Source organism: Schistocerca nitens, chromosome 3 (assembly GCF_023898315.1).
Source record: "Schistocerca nitens isolate TAMUIC-IGC-003100 chromosome 3, iqSchNite1.1, whole genome shotgun sequence".
Lineage (NCBI taxonomy): Eukaryota > Metazoa > Arthropoda > Insecta > Orthoptera > Acrididae > Schistocerca > Schistocerca nitens.
Genome location: NC_064616.1, coordinates 579,651,265 through 579,671,075, shown reverse-complemented (window position 1 = coordinate 579,671,075; position 19,811 = coordinate 579,651,265). Strand labels below are relative to the sequence as shown.

At 37.1% G+C, this 19,811-nt stretch overlaps 1 protein-coding gene across 4 annotated transcripts in view; it reads left to right on the top strand.

Annotated features, from left to right (window-relative positions):
* LOC126248490 (dynamin) overlaps positions 1 to 16,000 on the top strand; it is a 117,730-nt gene extending 101,730 nt beyond the window's left edge. For all 4 annotated transcript variants that reach the window (XM_049949517.1, XM_049949521.1, XM_049949519.1 and 1 more), the window contains one exon: positions 14,894 to 16,000. In XM_049949517.1, the coding sequence (XP_049805474.1) occupies positions 14,894 to 15,035 (142 nt within the window). In that variant the 3' untranslated portion in view covers positions 15,036 to 16,000. The remainder of the gene's footprint in view (positions 1 to 14,893) is intronic.
* Positions 16,001 to 19,811: the final 3,811 nt, after the last annotated feature.

The window sequence follows — 19,811 nt, the reverse complement described above, 5'->3', positions numbered from 1 at the left end:
AAAAATTACAGAGTACCATTAAAAAAATTGCAGACATCCTTGGAAATCCAGCAGTTGTTCATCTGCATTTACATTTGTACTAGGACTATGTGGTTTTGAAACTATTTCCACCCACTTATGCCACAGAACTCTTATATAGGTGCCAACTTGTCGTTTACTTTTTGTGCTCTTCGTTCAAACTTGTTATTGAAATGTAACACACGTGAGATGCAACAGAACCATGTCAGCGACATTACAGCAGGAAAGATGGCTCTACCTGTTTCTGGATCCCACACACTGATGGTTGATTTACTATATGATTTAGACACACCAGCCATTAATAACAGGTCAGTATAGGCTTGAAGTGTAATTTCATCTAATGCTTTACAGCTAACCCTAAAAATTCTCCACCCTCAATGTTAGTCATTTGCACCACAATAATGTGAATATAATTGTTCATCACAACTTAAAAAGATGATTTTGTATCACTTACTCTGATGATAGCATCTGAAGCAGATGGAGGATGAATGGTGTCATCACTAATGTGATTTTCTTCTTCAGAAATATTCTCCTTGCAGTCAGATGATTTACTAATGCTCCCTATTGCTCAATGGAAAGAACTCATTTTTTCATGATACCCACATAAAAATAACTAAGATAGGTACATGAACTGCATCTGCACACAACAGTTGATAAAATGTAACTGTTAGCGATAATGTACTAGGATAATTTAAATGCAGTCAGTGACTTGCATTGTTGCATAACATTTCAACAGTAAGGAAGGAGATATTTACTTTGTCAAAAAAAAGTTCTGCTTGTACCTCAGGCATGTAGAAATGAAACTTGACTACAATATTTGTAATCCCCCCCCCCCCCCCCCCCCCCCGCCTTGTCATGGTCAGCTGACTTCTTGAGGAGTAAAAGTGTAACAAATTAAGTTTTTGCGAGAGGAAGAAAAGTTGTATTTTTTTAGCTTTAAGATATTTAGAATGTGGAGAAAAACAGTCATAAAGTTTGGAGCAATACCATTTAAATTTTGAAGAGTAATGTAAGAACAAATTCATTTTTGGTTCGTATTGAGCCAAAAAAAGCCATAGGGCTAAATTACCCTTCCAACACTTACTATTTTGTAAAAATTATGAGGTGTTAAAAAGTAGAATGGAATTGCTTCTTTATAGTTTTGAGCATAGCTCATTTTCAGCTGGTACCTAGACACACTCCAGCACATATGTCTATGTATGTGTACATAAAAATATCATATTTGGTCATGTTGAGTTGCAGGCAGGCACGATGTAAAGACTGCTACGTGTAAGCTTTCGGCAAAATCCTTCTTCAGAAAAGAAAATTTCACACGTATTCACACAAGCAAGTACACCTCATAGAAATGACCACTATGTCTGGCCGGAGCGTATGGAGACTCAGTGGTCGTTTTGTGTGTGTGTGTGTGTGTGTGTGTGTGTGTGTGTGTGTGTGTGTAGCTGTACACACAGCTCAAAAATACAACCAATCAAGAATGTATAAAATTAAATTCATTGACTGTGACGTGTTCTACATTAAAAAAAAGGACGAAAATGTACTACAAGATGCAAAAAAACATTTAACTAAAAGCATAAAAACCTCTCCACATTTAGTATGCATTTTCGAGAAAATAGGTGCTCAACAGTAAACATAAGTGCTAATCTTCCCATTCTTCATAGATCTGAAAAAGGCAGCTAAATGAGCATTTTGGAGAATATTGGAAGTTGCACACATTTGGCAAAAAATCTGAATAACATCTTAAATGAACAAAGAGAACTAAAAAATAAAAATTACATTGAGCACTTCAACAAAATTGCTATCAGAACAAAAGGCAATCCTAAATTTGACACATGATATACATTTATTTCTTCTAAGATACAAATTTAATAGCAAAATAGATCTCTCACACTAATCAATAATGTAACAGCCGTGCACAAATATAATAAAACATAGTACATAAATATTTAAGAAATAGCATTTATGATCTTATAGCTCAAGTAAAAAATTATATTATTAGCTTTATTATCTCTAGTTACCACCTGAATAGAGCTGTGATCAAAAACAGTAGCAGTAAATGTGATTGCGGTCTTTATCAGCGTATTCCAATCATGAATTTTTCTCGGGTTATCAGCCGATTGGTGGCATCATCTTGTCGCAATGTTTCAACGAGTTTCGTGCCCATCATCTTCTGGCGAAGTGTCACGATGCTGTGTTCTGCATATCTATATAGCTGGTTGTCCATCGTCTGCTTCTGTAGGCCGGCCAATCACCTTCCTCCAGAAGGGGGTACCGCGTCAGTGGTGGTGGGGGCCCACAGCACGGTCCGGCGTTGAGATCTGGTGGCTATCCAATCTGTCTGCAGATGCCGCTGCTTTCAGATCGGAGCATTCCTGACATATTTTGTAAATTGTGGGATTCTACACTGCACTGAGCTGAAAACCACTGTCCCTGTTTACTAAATTGTTGTGCAGATGTATCTCTACTGCCTCTTTGAAGATAGTCACAGAAACCATTGGCACTGCACAGCTTCTTCGTCTTTTCGAATTCAAAGGTGTGTCCCTCAATAATGCTATGTTCTGCTACTTTGGACTTGTTTGTCTGTTCTAGTCGTACGTTCCTGATGTGTTCAGTACCGCGCTGGGAGGTACATCATTGTGTCTGCCTGATATATTCCATCCCACATTCACACTCAATACTGTAAATGCCCAGCGTCTGCAACCCCAGCTGGTCTTCGGTTGAGCCAAGTATATCATTAACTTTTTGCGGTGCGCGAAAGATGGTCGTTATTTCATGCTTTAATATTCTTGCGATCTTGGCTGGGGCGGTCCAACAAACAGCAGAAATGTCACATGTTTTGCTTCGTCGTCTCCTGGTTGCAGAACACGGCATCCCGACACTTCGCCAGAAGATGATGATTGGTACGAAACTGGTAGAAATGTTGCGACGAGACGACGACACCACTCAGCTGATAACCTGTGAAGAATTCATGATTGGAATATGCCGAGAAAGACTGCAATCGCATATATCACACCTCTACGGAGAGTATGTCCAGCGCAGCTACAAGATGCTGCAGAAGCTACGAACCAAGAAGGGAAAGCTGCTCTGCAGCCTTCTTGCTAAGGTGTTGTGATAAGGAAGGGGTGCCGCAGTTTGTGAACTTGTGGCATCCTGCCAACACAGCGAGGAAAAAAATACATATTATGACAGGCTGGTTCAGCCTTGGTTTGGAAACACACACGTGTTACCAGAATGGAACTCGACAAGAACGCCAAGACTTTGCTCACTCACCACCTGTACCTAGCTTCCACTCTCCCAGCACACACCTGGGAGTGGATGGACGGTAACACGTGCACAAGCAGTGAGCTCTACAAGAAGAAGGCCACCAACAAACTGCGAGAAATTCCTCAGACTTCCGGGCGGCCGTCAACAGGAGGAGAAAGCCAGCAATATTAAGACAGTCATCAACCTGACAGAGAGAGCACTGGATGAGCCAACAATCTCCATGCTGTCGAAAGGCCTGAACTTCGTTCCAATTCCAAGAACGTTACCAAGACGTGACATCAACAGCGACGTTGAGCAAGCCATACGTAGACTCCCGCTGAGAGCAGCCAAGGAAGTGAGTAGGGAGACAAGCAGGGTACTCGAGAAAGCAAGAATGCCGAAGAACAACATTACGGCAGAAGAGCGCAAGGCACTGTTGAACCTTCATGATGACGAGGATATAGTGCTCTTAGCAGCAGACAGAGGGAACGTGACAGTCATACTGAAGTCAGAAGATCGACACCTTACTACAAGATCCAGCAAACAAAGAAGTAGGGAAAGACGTGACTGCTTCTGTTATGCGCAAGACCATAGATCTTCTCAACTGCTCAGGGCTTGACAGAAACACCATCAGGAAGCTTTACCCACGAGCATGGGCTCCACCGCGACTGTATGGCCTTCCGAAGATCCTTAAGGAGAATGTCCCACTACGTCCTATATTGAACACCATAAATTCTCAGACGTATGGTGTAGCCAAGCACCTAGCACAGCTGTTAAAACTACTCGGGTGTCACTGCACTCACCGTGTCAGGAACTCGACCGTAAAACGGGGTGATTCCGGACACTGGGGCGAATTCGGACAGTATGGCTTATTTGCTCTGTGCCACTGCATAGAAACAGAGGTACTCATTTTAACGTCCTTGCGCCATTTATTTTATTCGCAAGATTGCATTTAGTGCTTTCCACAACTTTTATTTTGCGTCAATTGTTTCCCTGGGTGAATAATTGAGGAACAGTCTGTGTTAAAAATCCATGCATTATCGTAAAGTGGAAACTTTCTATTGTTGCGCCAAGCAGGAATATATTGTAACCGTAATTGTCGATTCGCTCAGTAGCTAACAGCATCGAGACAATTTCTGTACAAGTTTGTTGAGTTTCTCGTGCAAGGTTATAAAATAACGATGGTTTTTGTAAAACTGTACTGTGTGGGGTGATTTCGGACAATGCCGAGAACGTATAAGAGCAGGAGAGGTGCTACAGTACAGTGTAATTGTGACCCGGAACTTTTAGATAAAGCTGTTCGTGATATTCAGAGTGGTAAATAATCATACAGAAAAGCATGTGATTTATATGGTATACCTAAATCAACCCTACAAAATAAAGTGCAGGTATCACATCTGAAAAAAATGGGACGACAGCCAGTGCTAAATGAAGAAGAAGAAATGTTGAAGCAAGGTATCTTGAGGGCTACACATTGGGGATTTCCCTTCACTAAATTAGATATTAGATATTTAGTTAAAAGCTACCTTGGTAAATCTGGCCAAAAAGAGAAGAAATTTCGTAATAATTAATAGGTTTGTTTTATAATAAATAAATCTTCTGCTACCAGTCACAATTTTTCTTTATTTTACTTTTCGCACGACACGTTTCGAGAAATAATTCCCATTTTCAAGTGCGTTTTGTGTGTGTGTATTAAGCCATTTCTTTTGATGTTGTGTGTGTGTGTGTGTGTGTGTGTGTGTGTGTGTGTGTGTGTGTGTGTGTGTGTGTGGGCGTGTGTGTGGGCGCGCGCGCTCTCCAAGTTCTACATAGGACAAACAGGCCGAAATTTCAGCACCAGGTACACAGAGCACATTAGAGCATACACACACAACAAACGCACTACATCAGCAATAGCAACACACATACGTAATACAGGACACCCATTTGGAAAATTAGCTCTCTCTTCATTTTGTTGACTTTTGCTGCAATTTATAAGAAACAGGCGAATATTTAGTTGGGTATCAATTCTTTTTGTGAAGTTAGTGGCGAAATTTAGGAGAATTTGTACTTACAGTTTTCTAATGGTCCATTTGTGCAGAGTCTCACACACACTAAACATCACACACAACTTGTACACTTTACACACAGAAATATCTTAGGTAAACAAAACAGTTACCAAAGATCTTCTTACAGGTAATCCACAGAGATAACATTTTAGGTCTTCCACAGATTATATGTTTTTGTACAGAGGTTATTTATCTTAACAGTTTGGCTCATAAATTACTTATATTTATTATACAATTGTGCTTATTTCTATGTTTTACTATTTTTATTTAAGTATGTTATCGAAACATCTGAAGAAATTCACTGATTCACTTTCAAGTTTTTCATTTAATATTTTATTTCATCTTCACATTTTCTGTAATGTGAATATATCTCCATTTCTTCTAGTAAATCCATTTTGTGTCCTTATATTTAGTCGGTGGAGTACTTTGACATTTTGCTCTATTTTTCCAAATGGGTGTCCTGTATTACGTATGTGTGTTGCTATTGCTGATGTAGTGTGTTTGTTGTGTGTGTATGCTCTAATGTGCTCTGTGTACTTGGTGCTGAAATTTCGGCCTGTTTGTCCTACGTAGAACTTGGAGCACTCCTGGCATGTTACCTTGTATATTCCAGAGTCTGAATATGGATCATGATTACACTTTATATTATGTATTAGTTTTTGTTATAGTTTATTAGATGTAGAAAACCCAATTTTTACTCTGATTTTTGAAAACATATGCAATCTTCTGTGATACATTGCCTATGTATGGGATACTAGATATACATTTGTTTTCCTCTTTTTCTTCTGTGGTGCAGTTTGTACCTCGGTTTTTCTTCATTTTGTCTAAGATTATCAACCATGGAAGTATTGTAACCATTGGCGGCTGCAATCTTTTTCACTGTGTTTATTTCTTGTTGCATATTTTCTTGGTTCAATGGTATTTTTGTTGCCCTATGCAGCATTGACCTGTATGCTGCCTGTTTATGGATATTTGGGTGACATGAGGTTGCAGGGATTGTGGTGTCAGTCATTGTGTTTTTCCTATAAATTTGGAATGTGCATGTGTTGTTGTGTCTTGTAATATTTAGTTCTAGAAAGTTGATACTTTTATTTTGCTCATGTTCCACTGTAAATTTGGTTTTCTTATTTAGATTATTGAAATGATTTAGAATGTCGGTGATGCTTCTGGTATCCCCTTTCACTAACAGCAGTGTGTCATCTACATATCTCCTATAAAATTCTATTTTCTTTAGGCAAGGTTTTTGGCTGTCAAATAATTTTTGTTCTAAGTGATTTATGTATATGTCGGCTATGGTACTGGATATACATGATACTTTTCAAAGTGAAAAGAAATACCTTACATGTATGAATCCAAAAGCACCATGCCTAAGAGCACAGGCAAAAATCACAAAAATGGAAACCCGATACATCCTGTGGTCAACTCTATAAATAGCCCAGCATACAAACTGTCACAAATATTGAATAACATACTGATGAAATATTATACATATGAAACAACATATTCCATAAAAACAGCATGACTCTAGCTAAAGAACTAAGAACCAGAAAACTCCCCCAAGATGCACAGTTTATATCACTTGACCTCACCAATCTTTATTCAAACATACCCATACAAGAAGCTCTAACAGTAATACAAAAGAACCTTATGCAACACAAAAAACTTTCATACACAGAGATTGTTGAATTTATGGAATTCCTTCAGCTAACCCTAAGGTACATCTACTTTACCTTTAATGACAACATTCATAAACAACCAGATGGCCTAGCAATGGGATCATGTATATCCAGTACCATAGCCGACATATACATAAATCACTTAGAACAAAAATTATTTGACAGCCAAAAACCTTGCCTAAAGAAAATAGAATTTTATAGGAGATATGTAGATGACACACTGCTGTTAGTGAAAGGGGATACCAAAAACATCACCGACATTCTAAATCATTTCAATAATCTAAATAAGAAAATATCAAATTTACAGTGGAACATGAGCAAAATAAAAGTATCAACTTTCTAGAACTAAATATTAAAAGACACAACAACACATGCACATTCAAAATTTGTAGGAAAAATACAATGACTGACACCACAATCCCTGCAACCTCATGTCACCCAAATATCCATAAACAGGCAGCATACAGGTCAATGCTGCATAGGGCAACAAAAATACCATTGAACCAAGAAAATATGCAACAAGAAATAAACTCAGTGAAAAAGATTGCAGTCGCCAATGGTTACAATGCTTCCATGGTTGACAATCTTAGACAAAGTGAAGAAAAACCGAGGTACAAACTGCACCACAGAAGAAAAAGAGGAAAACAAATGTATATCTAGTATCCCAATACATAGGCAATCTATCACAGAAGATTGCATATGTTTTCAAAAATCATAGAGTAAAAATTGGGTTTTCTACATCTAATAAACTACAACAAAAACTAATACATAATATAAAGTGTAATCATGATCCATATTCAGACTCTGGAATATACAAGGTAACATGCCAGGAGTGCTCAAAGTTCTACGTAGGACAAACAGGCCGAAATTTCAACACCAGGTACACAGAGCACATTAGAGCATACACGCTACATCAGCAATAGCAACACACATACGTAATACAGGACACCCATTTGGAAAAATAGAGCAAAATGTCAAAGTACTCCACCAACTAAATATAAGGACACAAAATGGATTTACTAGAAGAACTGGAGATATATTCACATTGCAGAAAATGTGAAGATAAAATAAAATATTAAATGAAAAACTTGAAAGTGAATCAGTGAATTTCTTCAGATGTTTCGATAACATACTTAAGTAAAAATAGTAAAACATAGAAATAAGCACAATTGTATAATAAATATAAGTAATTTATGAGCCAAATTGTTAAGATAAATAACCTCTGTACAAAAACATATAATATGTGGAAGACCTAAAATGTTATCTCTGTGGACTACCTGTAAGAAGATCTTTGTTAACTGTTTTGTTTACATAAGATATTTCTATGTGTAAAGTGTACAAGTTGTGTGTGATGTTTAGTGTGTGTGAGACTCTGCACAAATGGACCATTAGAAAACTGTAAGTACAAATTCTTCTAAACTTCGCCACTTTCACAAAAAGAATTGATACCCAACTAAAAATTCGTCTGATTCTTATAAATTGCAGTAAAAGTTAACAAAATGAAGCGCGCGCGCACGCACGCTCGCGCCCACACACACACACACACACACACACACACACACACACACACACACACACATATCAAAAGAAATGGCTTAATAAACACAAAAAACGCTCTTGAAAATGGGAATTATTTCTCGAAACGTGTCGTGTGTAAAGTAAAATAAAGAAAAATCGTGACTGGTAGCAGAAGATTTATTTATTAATAAACAAACCTATTGTTTCTACATTCGCAGGCTTTCAAAAATCATTTATAATGGATTAAATCAGATTCGTAACAATTTACCAGGAGAAGAATGGGTGCATTTATCCCTCAAACAACGGTCAGATCATCTTTTCGTTCACTTAAGCGAAAATATTAAACAAGCTCGTGCATAAGTGAACAGAGAGACTGTTAAGAGGTTTTTCTCCAATATTAAGGCAAAGCTGTAAAATCTCCCACCTAGCAACATGATCAATGTGTAAAATGTCACCAAAATCAAATAAAAAGCATGTCGAATTTTTTTAAAAAAAAAGCAGTAAATGTCCGAATTCGCCCTCTGTATACTGTAACTTTGGACAGAGATTTAACAAACACGTGTCCGAAATCACCCCAATCTATGGGGGGACTTCAGACACTTTATTTAACTGCCTCAGATAAATATACCTACACATACACATTCTGGTTCTGGGATATTTTATTCGTTACACATATACCCTACCACTTCCATAACAATCAGTTTAATCTAACAATATATACGAAAGTTACAATCAAAATAACAACAAAACCGTCTGAAATCACCCCATTTGACAGTACTCCAAGGGTTATGCCTGGACGAGAATGATCTACTACTGAGCTTTGATGTCACTTCTCTTTTCACCCAGGTGGTGCTGGATGATTCCTTAGCTCTACTCAAGGACCACTTCGATGAGGGCACACTCAGACTCTTTTGTCTCGTGTTAATCACAACGTACTTTAAATGTGGCAGGAAATTCTATGAGCAAACAGATGGTGTTGCATGGGGTTCCCCCCCGGCCCCAGGTATTGCCACCTTGTACATGGAGCACTTTGAAGATGTGGCACTGAACACTGCCACCATAAACCAAAGGTGTTGTACGGATACATAGACAACACTTTTGCAGTGTGGCCCCATGGCAAGGAAAAACTACAGGAGTTCCTACACCATCTCAATGGCATACATGTCAGCATGAAATTCTCCATGGAGGTAGAAGAGAATGGCTGCCTTCCCTTCTTTGATATTTTGGTCAAGAGAAATCCGGACGGTAGGTTGGGACACTTGGTCTTCAGGAAGAAGACACACACGGACTTATATCTCAATGCTCAGACCTGCCACCAACCAGCACAAACCATAACTCTGTACTAAACCCCTCTGCACAAAGAGCCAGGTCGATGTGTGACAGCGAGAGTTTGCCGTGTGAGTTAGCACATCTGCGGGAAACCTTCCGAAAGAATGGCAACACTGAGACGCAAATAAGACGCGCCTTGAGTGCAGACAAGAGGCGGGAGGAGAAACCAGAAGAAGATGAAGCAAAACGTGTGGCGTTTCTGCCATTTGCTGGACTGCCGACAGCCAAGATCACAAGAATATTAAAGAAGCACGAAATAACTACCATCTTTCGCACACCACTAAAAGTTAGATATACTTGGCTCAACCAAAGACCAGCTGGTGTTGTAGATGCATTTACAGTATTGAGTGTGAATGTGGGATGGAATATATCAGGCAGACACAACGATGTCTCTCCCAGCACTGTACTGAACACGCCGGGAACACACGACTAGGACAGACAAACAAGTCCACTGTAGCAGAACATAGCATTATCGAGAGACACACCTTCGAATTTCGAAAAACGAAGCAGCTGTGCAGCGCAAATGGTTTCTGGGACTCGATCTTCAAAGAGGCAGTGGAGATACGTCTACACAACAATTTAGTAAACAGGGATGGCGGTTTTCAGCTCAGTCCCGCAATTGGCGAAATACGGCAGGAGCGCTCTGATCTGAAGGCAGTGGCGTCCGCAGACAGATTGGATAGCCACCAGATCTCGATGCCGGGCCGCGCTGTGGCCCCCCCACCACCACCGACGTGGTACCCCCTTCCGGAGGAATGTGATTGGCCAGCCTACAAAAGCGGACGATGGCCAAGCAGCTATATAGATATGCAGAGCACAGCATCCTGACACATCACCAGAAGGTGATGGATACGGAACACATTGAAACGTTGCGCCAAGACGAAGCCACCACTTGGCTGATAACCCAAGAAGAATTCGTCAGTAGCAATAAATGTAAAAAAATACATAAAAAAGCAACTGTGATAGACTCTTGTGAAAATAGTGTGCATTGCATACAATGTATTGAGGCTATAGAACAGCATAACAAGAAATATTCCGTACTAAACATCATTTGTCCATTTACTTTGTGGTTTATGATACAACAGTAAATTGAAATTTAAGTAGCATCTTAGTACAGACACTTAATTTTCTGCTGGATGTGGCTAAATCTTTCAATCTGAACTACTAGTCCCTTCGAACTTTGTCGGTATCTGCGCTGTTGTGTAGCATAATGTGTCTTGGATTAAGTTTGGTAGGTTAGAACTGTAAATGTTGCAAACTGTTGATGCTTTCAAAAAATATTAATTTAATATGTATCTGTGCATTGTTCTACTTCCAAGCAGTTAGTCGCATAGACTTCTTTTTACTTATAACTACGAATACAATTACCTGAAATGATCCTACTATTGAAGACTTTCCTGCTTATCAGAAGACCATTGTCGATCCTTGTGTATCTAATGGTTGTTACTGCTGGACAGGGACCTACAGAAGATCATGGAGAACTTTAGGTTTTTTCAGATGCAAGTATTGTCGTGTAAAGGACAGTTTGTTTTGTGAAGTCAGTTAGATTGTTTCAGAAGCTGGCATAAGCAGTTCACTGATAAATGAAAAGGCACCTACTGCATTTAGGATGTCATATAGTGGTTTGTTGCTTTGACAAGAATAGGGAGCTGGGGATTCCACTGTACTACACCACCACCACCACCACCAACAACAACAACAACAACAACATTGTCACCTACAGTGTCTTGAACACAGGCTATTTAGATGTAGCAATATACTTGTTCCTGCTTTTTTTATGTACTTCATTTTAATATTTCGTGTATTATTACACAAAATTAGTTGCTTAACACTGAAATGAAACTCTGCATACTATCACGAACAGGAAAGTTAAGCATCTAAAAGGAGTAATGGGATTGAAATAAAAATATACATTGGTGAGGGATGTTATGAAAATATTTAAATAAGAACAAATTCTCACCAGACTGCTAAGATATTGGGTAGTATTGATTTAAGATAGGTCCAGTCCAGTAGGACCACTTTTAGTCTGTATGTGTTTGCTAAGAAGAATTAGAAGGCAATTGTCCAGTATTTGTACGGTCTGTGGAAGCACTTTGTCTTGGCAATAACTCAAACAGCTATTCTGCTATGGCATCTGATACCACAGACTGAGGGCTTTGGCTAGTTCCTGAAAACACTGCATTATGTAACTGATTATTGTGTGTACTCTGTGCATAGAACAAAAAAGGCATTGGAAGTGCCAAGTTGTTTCCATGTGAAATGTAAGACCTGAGGATGTGGTGTACCTTCAGTGCTCGTGAATCGTATCAGGGATGACTTGTTTGGACCTGAGGAATCTGCATACCATAATGTCAAGCTTGCTGCAGGTCTCTATCTTCCTTAAATTCTAGAACTCATCCTCGCCACTTTAAACTGTCATAGTTATGTATTCCTGCTGTTCAGAATACTGTTTAACCTAGATTTTTCACTGTATGCTGTCCTGATACCCAGGTACAGTATTCATTCAAGCATACTTTTCTTAGGTGGTACTGGCAGCTTCTGCATAAAAAAGGGATTTGTAATTGATAATGGTGCAGGATGACATTTAGTAATTTCATTATTACATTATCTTTATGGAGATATTAGGTGCAGAGGTGTTGTGTCTGTACATTATGTTGCAAACAATATATTAATTTTCTTCAGTTTAATGTCTGAGAAACTCCATAGTATATCTGGATACCCCTCAGATACCCATGGGGGTGGAGAAGGGATCTTTGGCATTTTGTTTCACTTTGAATGGTAAACGCATCTGGCAGTTGCGTAATTCATGCACCAATCCACTTGTGTGTGTGTGTGTGTGTGTGTGTGTGTGTGTGTGTGTGTGTGTGTGTGTGTGTGTGTGTGTGTGTGTGTGTGTAGGGGGGGGGGGGGGGGGACGTTCTCTCAAAGCTACTGCTGAGTAGTGTGTTAGTGTGACACATTCTGTATCCTCATGGTATAGACCAACCACCTGGAACTCTTGATTCCGCTTTACTACTGTATGTGTGATACTACCATATTGTGACACCACTAATGCACTCTTCTGCCTCTACATAGTAGTATGGCAGTCCAAATAACTGAAATTGCACCGATTTTGTGCATGTATACAAAATGAACCATTCCTTCTGGTTGCTTAACTTTTTTACAGTGACAGTATCTTGGAAATGCTTCAGTAGCTTTAATCTCTGCACATAAGTATAAAATTAAGTGGTTTAAACATGTATTTTGAAACCTTTAGTACGCTGTTTTCCTTTCGTCTATGTCTGAAAGATCCATTTCAGCAAAATTACCATTTGTTGAAAGTTATATAAAATGTTACTGCATGAAAATGTGCTAGTACTACTAATTTCTCCTGTAATCTTTTATTTCTGCTTCAGTTAAGAGTTGGTTTCCTACTCTTTTACATAACTGAGTTGTCTATTATGCACTTGGATAACAAAAACGTTTTTTTAAAAAAATGACTTTTTTTTTAGTTAAAATGTACTCTGATTTTAATTTGTTTTTACTACTTTAACATCTTTTGTCCTCCCCCTAATGTTCTAGTGTGTAACATACTAATATTGGTTAAAAATCAGGTACAAATGGTGGTGACTTTTGAAAAAAGAGAGTAGTGGCTATTTCAAAGAGGATAGTCCCTTTGTTATATTTTTCCTAATACAAAAATTGCTTTTGTGGATTAAATGATTGGGGTTTGGTTTTTAATTAACAGCTTATTTGTAACTGTTTCTGTAGTATTGAATGCAAAGTTGCTGAAATGGTCTTTCACATTGTGGTACATGTGTGTTAAATGCTCGCTTGTTCTGCAATATCTGACCTTTTTCTTTCAGGCGGAGGCAGTAACTGCAAATAACTGCATGACACAAATCTTCAATCAGTTAACAAACTGTGATGTGTTTGTATAAATACTAACCTCGATTTTGTCAGGATTGGTCTCATTATAACACAAATTGTAAAACGTCAGTTCTGTAGACTTTCAAAATGTTACCTATACACCCCTGTACTGTGCAGTTATTAGTCAGTGGTATCCATAAAGGTTGTCTAGTGATTACACTTTAAATGGGAAAAGAACAACAATGTTATTGTATTGTTAATAAGCTTAATGATGACTCAGTACTTAATATAGACCATTTCATTTTGAAAAGCTGGGTGACTTATACTGTAAAAATGTGAGAGCACACACCAGTGTATAGTTCTGTAGGTAAACCACACACACTGTTAAGGAAGCAGGTGTAGCAATGTTTCTAGTGCACCAGTCCAGACAGTGTTACATTTATTTGTTGCCCCATATATATTTTAGCCATGCTGCTAATATTATCATGTGTTTCAGTAGCATTTTCATTGGTGACTTATTAATCTTTTAATGTGTGTTAGTATTTCTTAGAAGTGATTTATCTAATAACAATGGAGATGGTACTGCCAATGGAATCTGAGCATTTCAGACTTCCAAAGGATTCGTTCAAAGTTCAGTGCAAATGTGTATTGAATTTGACCCATAAAGGGCAAGCATATACCTATGTCCATAATTTTGCCGTTACATACTTACTAAAATTGTCCAGAATATATTCAACCAATACCCGTTTGTTTATCTAGAGCTAATGTTGTAGAGAAAGCAAATCTAAATTTGCCATGAGAGAAATGTATAAAGTATAGAACTCGGCACATCTGCCTAACAATATTCCCTGCTGATAAGCACATGTTAAAGAAGACCCTTCCATATATGGAGTGTTGTTTATTTGGGAAGTTGCCCTCTGGCTGTAAACAATGAGGTTGGAAATAGGATTTATTCTGGCACATGCACAACTTCAAATTTTATTTATTTCTTCTTTTTCCAAACAAGTATAAAATTACACTGGCTGTGTTCACAGTTGATCCTTGTAGATTAAGTTATAGGGTAGTTTATGAGTTTCCAAATACATAAATAATGTGTGTATGGACATTGGGTATATGCCGAATACATTTTACATAAGTATATTCTAGCATACTTTGGTTGTCATTAGAATCTTTGGGCGGGGGATCTAACTGTTCTTGTCTGCTGTCTGCGCACAGCCGGGGTGGCAGCGGGGGAATTCTGGGGACAGCCATGACAGGCATGCCTCCCATCCCCCATCGTGTGCAGCAGGCGGTCGGCCAGGCTGCAGCACAGGCGGCTGTCAATGAGTTAAGAGATGCTTTCCGAATGCCAAAGTAGGGACCTTGGAGTTCCCTATTAATGAACTGTTACATTGTGATCTCATAGTATAGATGTTGCTCACGTAATGTATCTACTTTTCAGCAAATTATTTCTTTTTGTGTAATACATTTAAAGAGAATGTGGATGAAATTGTAGATGCATTCTGCATATACAAAAATGTTGATATTAATCTGTATAATGGAGAGATCTGTGTTCATTTATTTTTAATTTCAGTTATTTATCCACCAACAGTTATAGTCTGTTGTTTTTTCATTGTTTACTCAGGCTAGTGTGTAATGTTCCCTACTCCATTTTGTAATATGACAACTTAGAATATTATTAATGAAAGAATTGTACAAATGATTTTGTTTGTATTTAAAAATGTTTGTATGCATAGATGTAAAGAGAGAGAGAAAGAAAAAAACTCTCCAGTAGAATTATGATTACATTAAGTAATACTAATGGACTACTGGTTATTTGCACTGTAGTCCTAGCATTTTCATATTGCAGATTGTTAAAGACACTTAAGACGTAGCACAAGTTAGATATACTTACTGATGTCTGAAAGACGATAAATGTTATCTTGTCTTGCAGTTATGTAAATAGGGCTTTCTCTGTGTCTGTGTCTGTGTGTGTGTGTGTGTGTGTGTGTGTGTGTGTGAATATATCTTTGTATGTGGTGTACTGCTTGGAACTATTTTTGTTTTGGGCCTAGTACCTAATACGCACCACAATGCGAAATAAGTTCATGTTCAGTTCCCTCATCCAACATGTAGTGGTGGAAGTAAGTTGTACAGACTTCATGTAAAGTGAAGGAAAGTTATTTAAGCCCTACTTTTAAAAATTATTAGTATTTTTTCTTCAGTCATCCTCATAATTCACAAGTGTGTGATGGTCTCTCTCTCTCTCTCTCTCTCTCTCTCTCTCTCTCTCTCTCTCTCTCTCTCTCTCTCACACACACACACACACACACACACACACACACACACTCTTTGCAAAGCTATAAAAAAGAAAATGGTTTGTGTATTTCTGAAACTCCAGGGAGAAAATTGCAAGCAGCTTGTACATACATTGTTGCCAGTCTTTCCAAATGTGTAAAACACAAAGGACCAGAAGTGTAACCAAATAATGTTACGTATCAGGTGTGTAAAGTTGTAGTGTGTGGATAGCTCTTACAGAGTTGTGATGCATATTCTTGTTCTTGCCAAATGTTCTTTCTTTTAATGAACTGAAATCTCATATTTCTAAGTTTTGTTGAAAAGCTTTCAGAAACATTTCATTGGCCTGAAAGTTGTAAGACTCAGCAGTTTCTTACGTAACAGATAATGCATAGTAGTACTATAGTAAACTATTTTATAGTGATGAAACTTAGTGTCATGTAAATTATGTGCATGATGTGTTTACTGTTCCACAGACATTGTGGTATTGTTGTTGTTTGGTAATAGTGACTCAACTATTGTATTTTGCTCAGGTCAAGTTCCATTCATGGTTCAGTGTTGAGGTTCTTGCTGTTGCAGATGCAGCCAGGTTCTCATAAAACCCAATATTATTTATTAAATGTAAAAATTATATACTTTTATATAGTTTTTGTGTTTTTCAAGTAACATTACATATAATCTGGTATAATACTGAATTCCATTTGTGAGTGCAGCTGTCTTGTAAACTTATATTTTTAAATGTTTTATGTAATGCTTCCATGCTAAAGTGCTCCATTTAAAATAGAATATTGCTCTAATTTTAATATCAAATACTTTAAATAAAGACATTGTAATAATAAAAGACATCTATAATTATGAGGTTTTAATTTATTCCTTTTTTTCTATCTGAAATTGTGTAGATATGTGGCTAACTTAACAACTACATACTGTCTTTCTAATCATTTATGTGATGCAGTTTACAAAATAAAAGTAACGCTGTAAGTTTGGCAAAGCATTCATGAACTTTGCTGTACAAATGCAACGAGTTTTATGTGATTTAAATATCCTTGTGTTACCAAGTGTTCTCAGATGTCTGCTATAGAAATGTTGAGACACACACACACACACACACACACACACACACACTCTTTTATTGCTTTTGCAGATGAGTGCACTTTCCTGGAGCTTCTATTTACGAGTAAAATGTAATGTGATATTTTTATTAGTAGTTACTTACCCCTACAGCCTGGAGTATTGATGAATGTTTGCAGACCTTTCGTTGAGGACAGTTCTGCATAATATTCATTCATTTTGTTTAAACTCTGTGTTCCATATGTATAAAATGAGCTCTTATTCTATCATGGTGAAAGTTATTTTTATGAGGTTTAGGAATTATTTTCATCTGAAAAGTGAATGAAAACTTCCTTTAGATATAGTGAGAATCAACACAAATATTAGTTTCAAGTGGGCTTCCATACTTCGATATCTAACTTTAATGGCAGGCGTGACACAACAAGTGCTCAGATTTTCCTTTGTGTATTCTTTTCCTTTTCCCGTATTCGTACAATTACCATACTTTTACTAGTAAATAGTTTATTTTCCATTTGTTCCAGAAAATACCTGATATTCCTTTTCATAGAGGTTTTTTTTTTCTTTTTATTCCCCAAAACAAGCTTATAATTTGACAGAACACACGCTTGTGCAGTTATCCATCATATTAATGTCTGGAACTTGTGTAGTAACATATTAGACATTCTTCTTCTGTGTACGTATAAGTTTTGAGCTGTGTTGATGTTCCAGTGTGTCTTTTTAATAAGGCGTAGGTAACAGTTAATTGTAATTGTTGATTTGGTAATGAATCTTAAAAACTGTTTAATAATGTGAGATAAACTTCTCAAACGTCTAATCACACATGTAAGTGAATGGTATTGAAGCAGCAATGGTGGTATATGATTAATAAGAACTGTAGGTGTTTATTGTGGTATACAATATTTTATGTCATGTTGTGATGACAGTTGTTGGAGCACATGTTTGTTGAAAGTAAATTTAGGATTCATGTTCTCAAAGTTCTTCATTGAGACTAGATTTGCACTGTTGCTTTGTCACAACTAATGAATGTACTACATGCATTAAATGTCTATCCAATGTTATAAATAAAGTCACATGTGTAATTTTGAAAATTGTTGAGACTATATGTGGTTGGTAGTTCTCATTTAAATGAATAAAAAATTTGGCTGCAAATTGTGCCTCTTGAGCTGTGATTATAATTTCTTAACATGCCACACTGGTCAGGCAAATGGTAAATCAGTAGCAAACCTCATGAGAGAAACTCTTCCTAAAACAGTGGATGGTAATAATTCAGTACTGAGAATTTTTCACCAAAGTATAACCTCTATATAAGTATTGTAATACCATAAGCATAAAAAAAGTTGACACAACTGCAGTTACAAAAGACACATACAATATTTTCAGTGATAAGTGTGTACACAGTGCATGAGAAAAAGGGGTTTGGAGACAGAGATTTTAATTCATCCCATTTAAAGTTTTTACCACAGAACACGTGCGTTAATATCTTCTGTAATATTCTGATGTACAATACAATGTTTAGTAAGCCATAATTTGAGGTGAAGTAACTTTCAATGTGCTGTGCATGCATGTTTGTGTGATTATTGACAGTGAGACCGATGACTATTTGATGTAAGACTACATCAGAGCTCAAAGGTGTAGCACACTTAGTTGGAAGGGAGTAAGTTGTATAGGAGCTTAACCAGTTTAACTAGAAATTTGGTGTGTTGATGGTCTAAAATTTGAATTTCAAACTAGTGGAAGATATTTAAAACCGATAAATTCACAATTATTTTGCTATTCTGTTGGACAAATGATTGATTGGTGACCTACAAGAGTTCCTACAGTTATTTTCCAAACTAAGTATGGTCTCCAGTGTCCCAAATTAATGTGGATTTAGTTTTATATGCACTGTCTTGAAGATTTTTTGCAAATCTTACTTGTGCAAATGTTCTCCCCCCCCCCCCCCCCCCTCAATCTCTCTCACACACACACTAAAAATTACATTTGTAGCTATATTGTTGAGACGGCCTGTTGAAATCTGACATTTTGGGTATTTTGAAAACTTTCCGAATTTCTTGCAACAGCATCGACATACATTATTGGTATAAATGTATAAAAGTTTATTCTCATACCTAGAGGATAATTACTAAGGCTGTCATTGATCAGAGATAAATTGGACTCAAATCTCATTGCCTTCAAAGCTCATATTAACAGTAACAGTTGTTGCTACCAATTTTTACTAACTTTCAAATGTTAACATACATAATAAATTCTAAATAATTTCCAGATATGAATTATTTATAGACATACTGGCTGTGGCAACGGCTACCTTATCAAGTAATATTTGCTTAGCAGGTACATATTTCAATTTGTGTGTAAGTAATATTAAAACTGTTAATGAATCATCATGGCCAGTAATAATAATAATAATAATATGACTATGCCAACAAGAATCATTTTTTTACAATAGAGTCTTAAAAGCCTCCAGACTGTAATTAATAGATATAGTATTGTGAGTGCTATAAAATATTTCATCATTTCCCTCTTACTCTTAAAAGTGTGGTCAAAATGCTTCATGTTTTTCTCAATATGTATGTATGAATAGAATTATTGTGTGCTAGTGCTCACAGGCTCTGGAAATCTTGTAATGCTGTTCCATTTTTTAAAAAAGGAAAGGAAAGAAAAGTCTTTTGTGGGATTGTGTTTAAAGTTAGTTTAACTACTCAAATGACACTTTAACTCTGCTGAATTTTCGGGCTTGATGAGTTCTTTTTAGCTTATAATTAAGATAAACTTGATATGGTGAGCA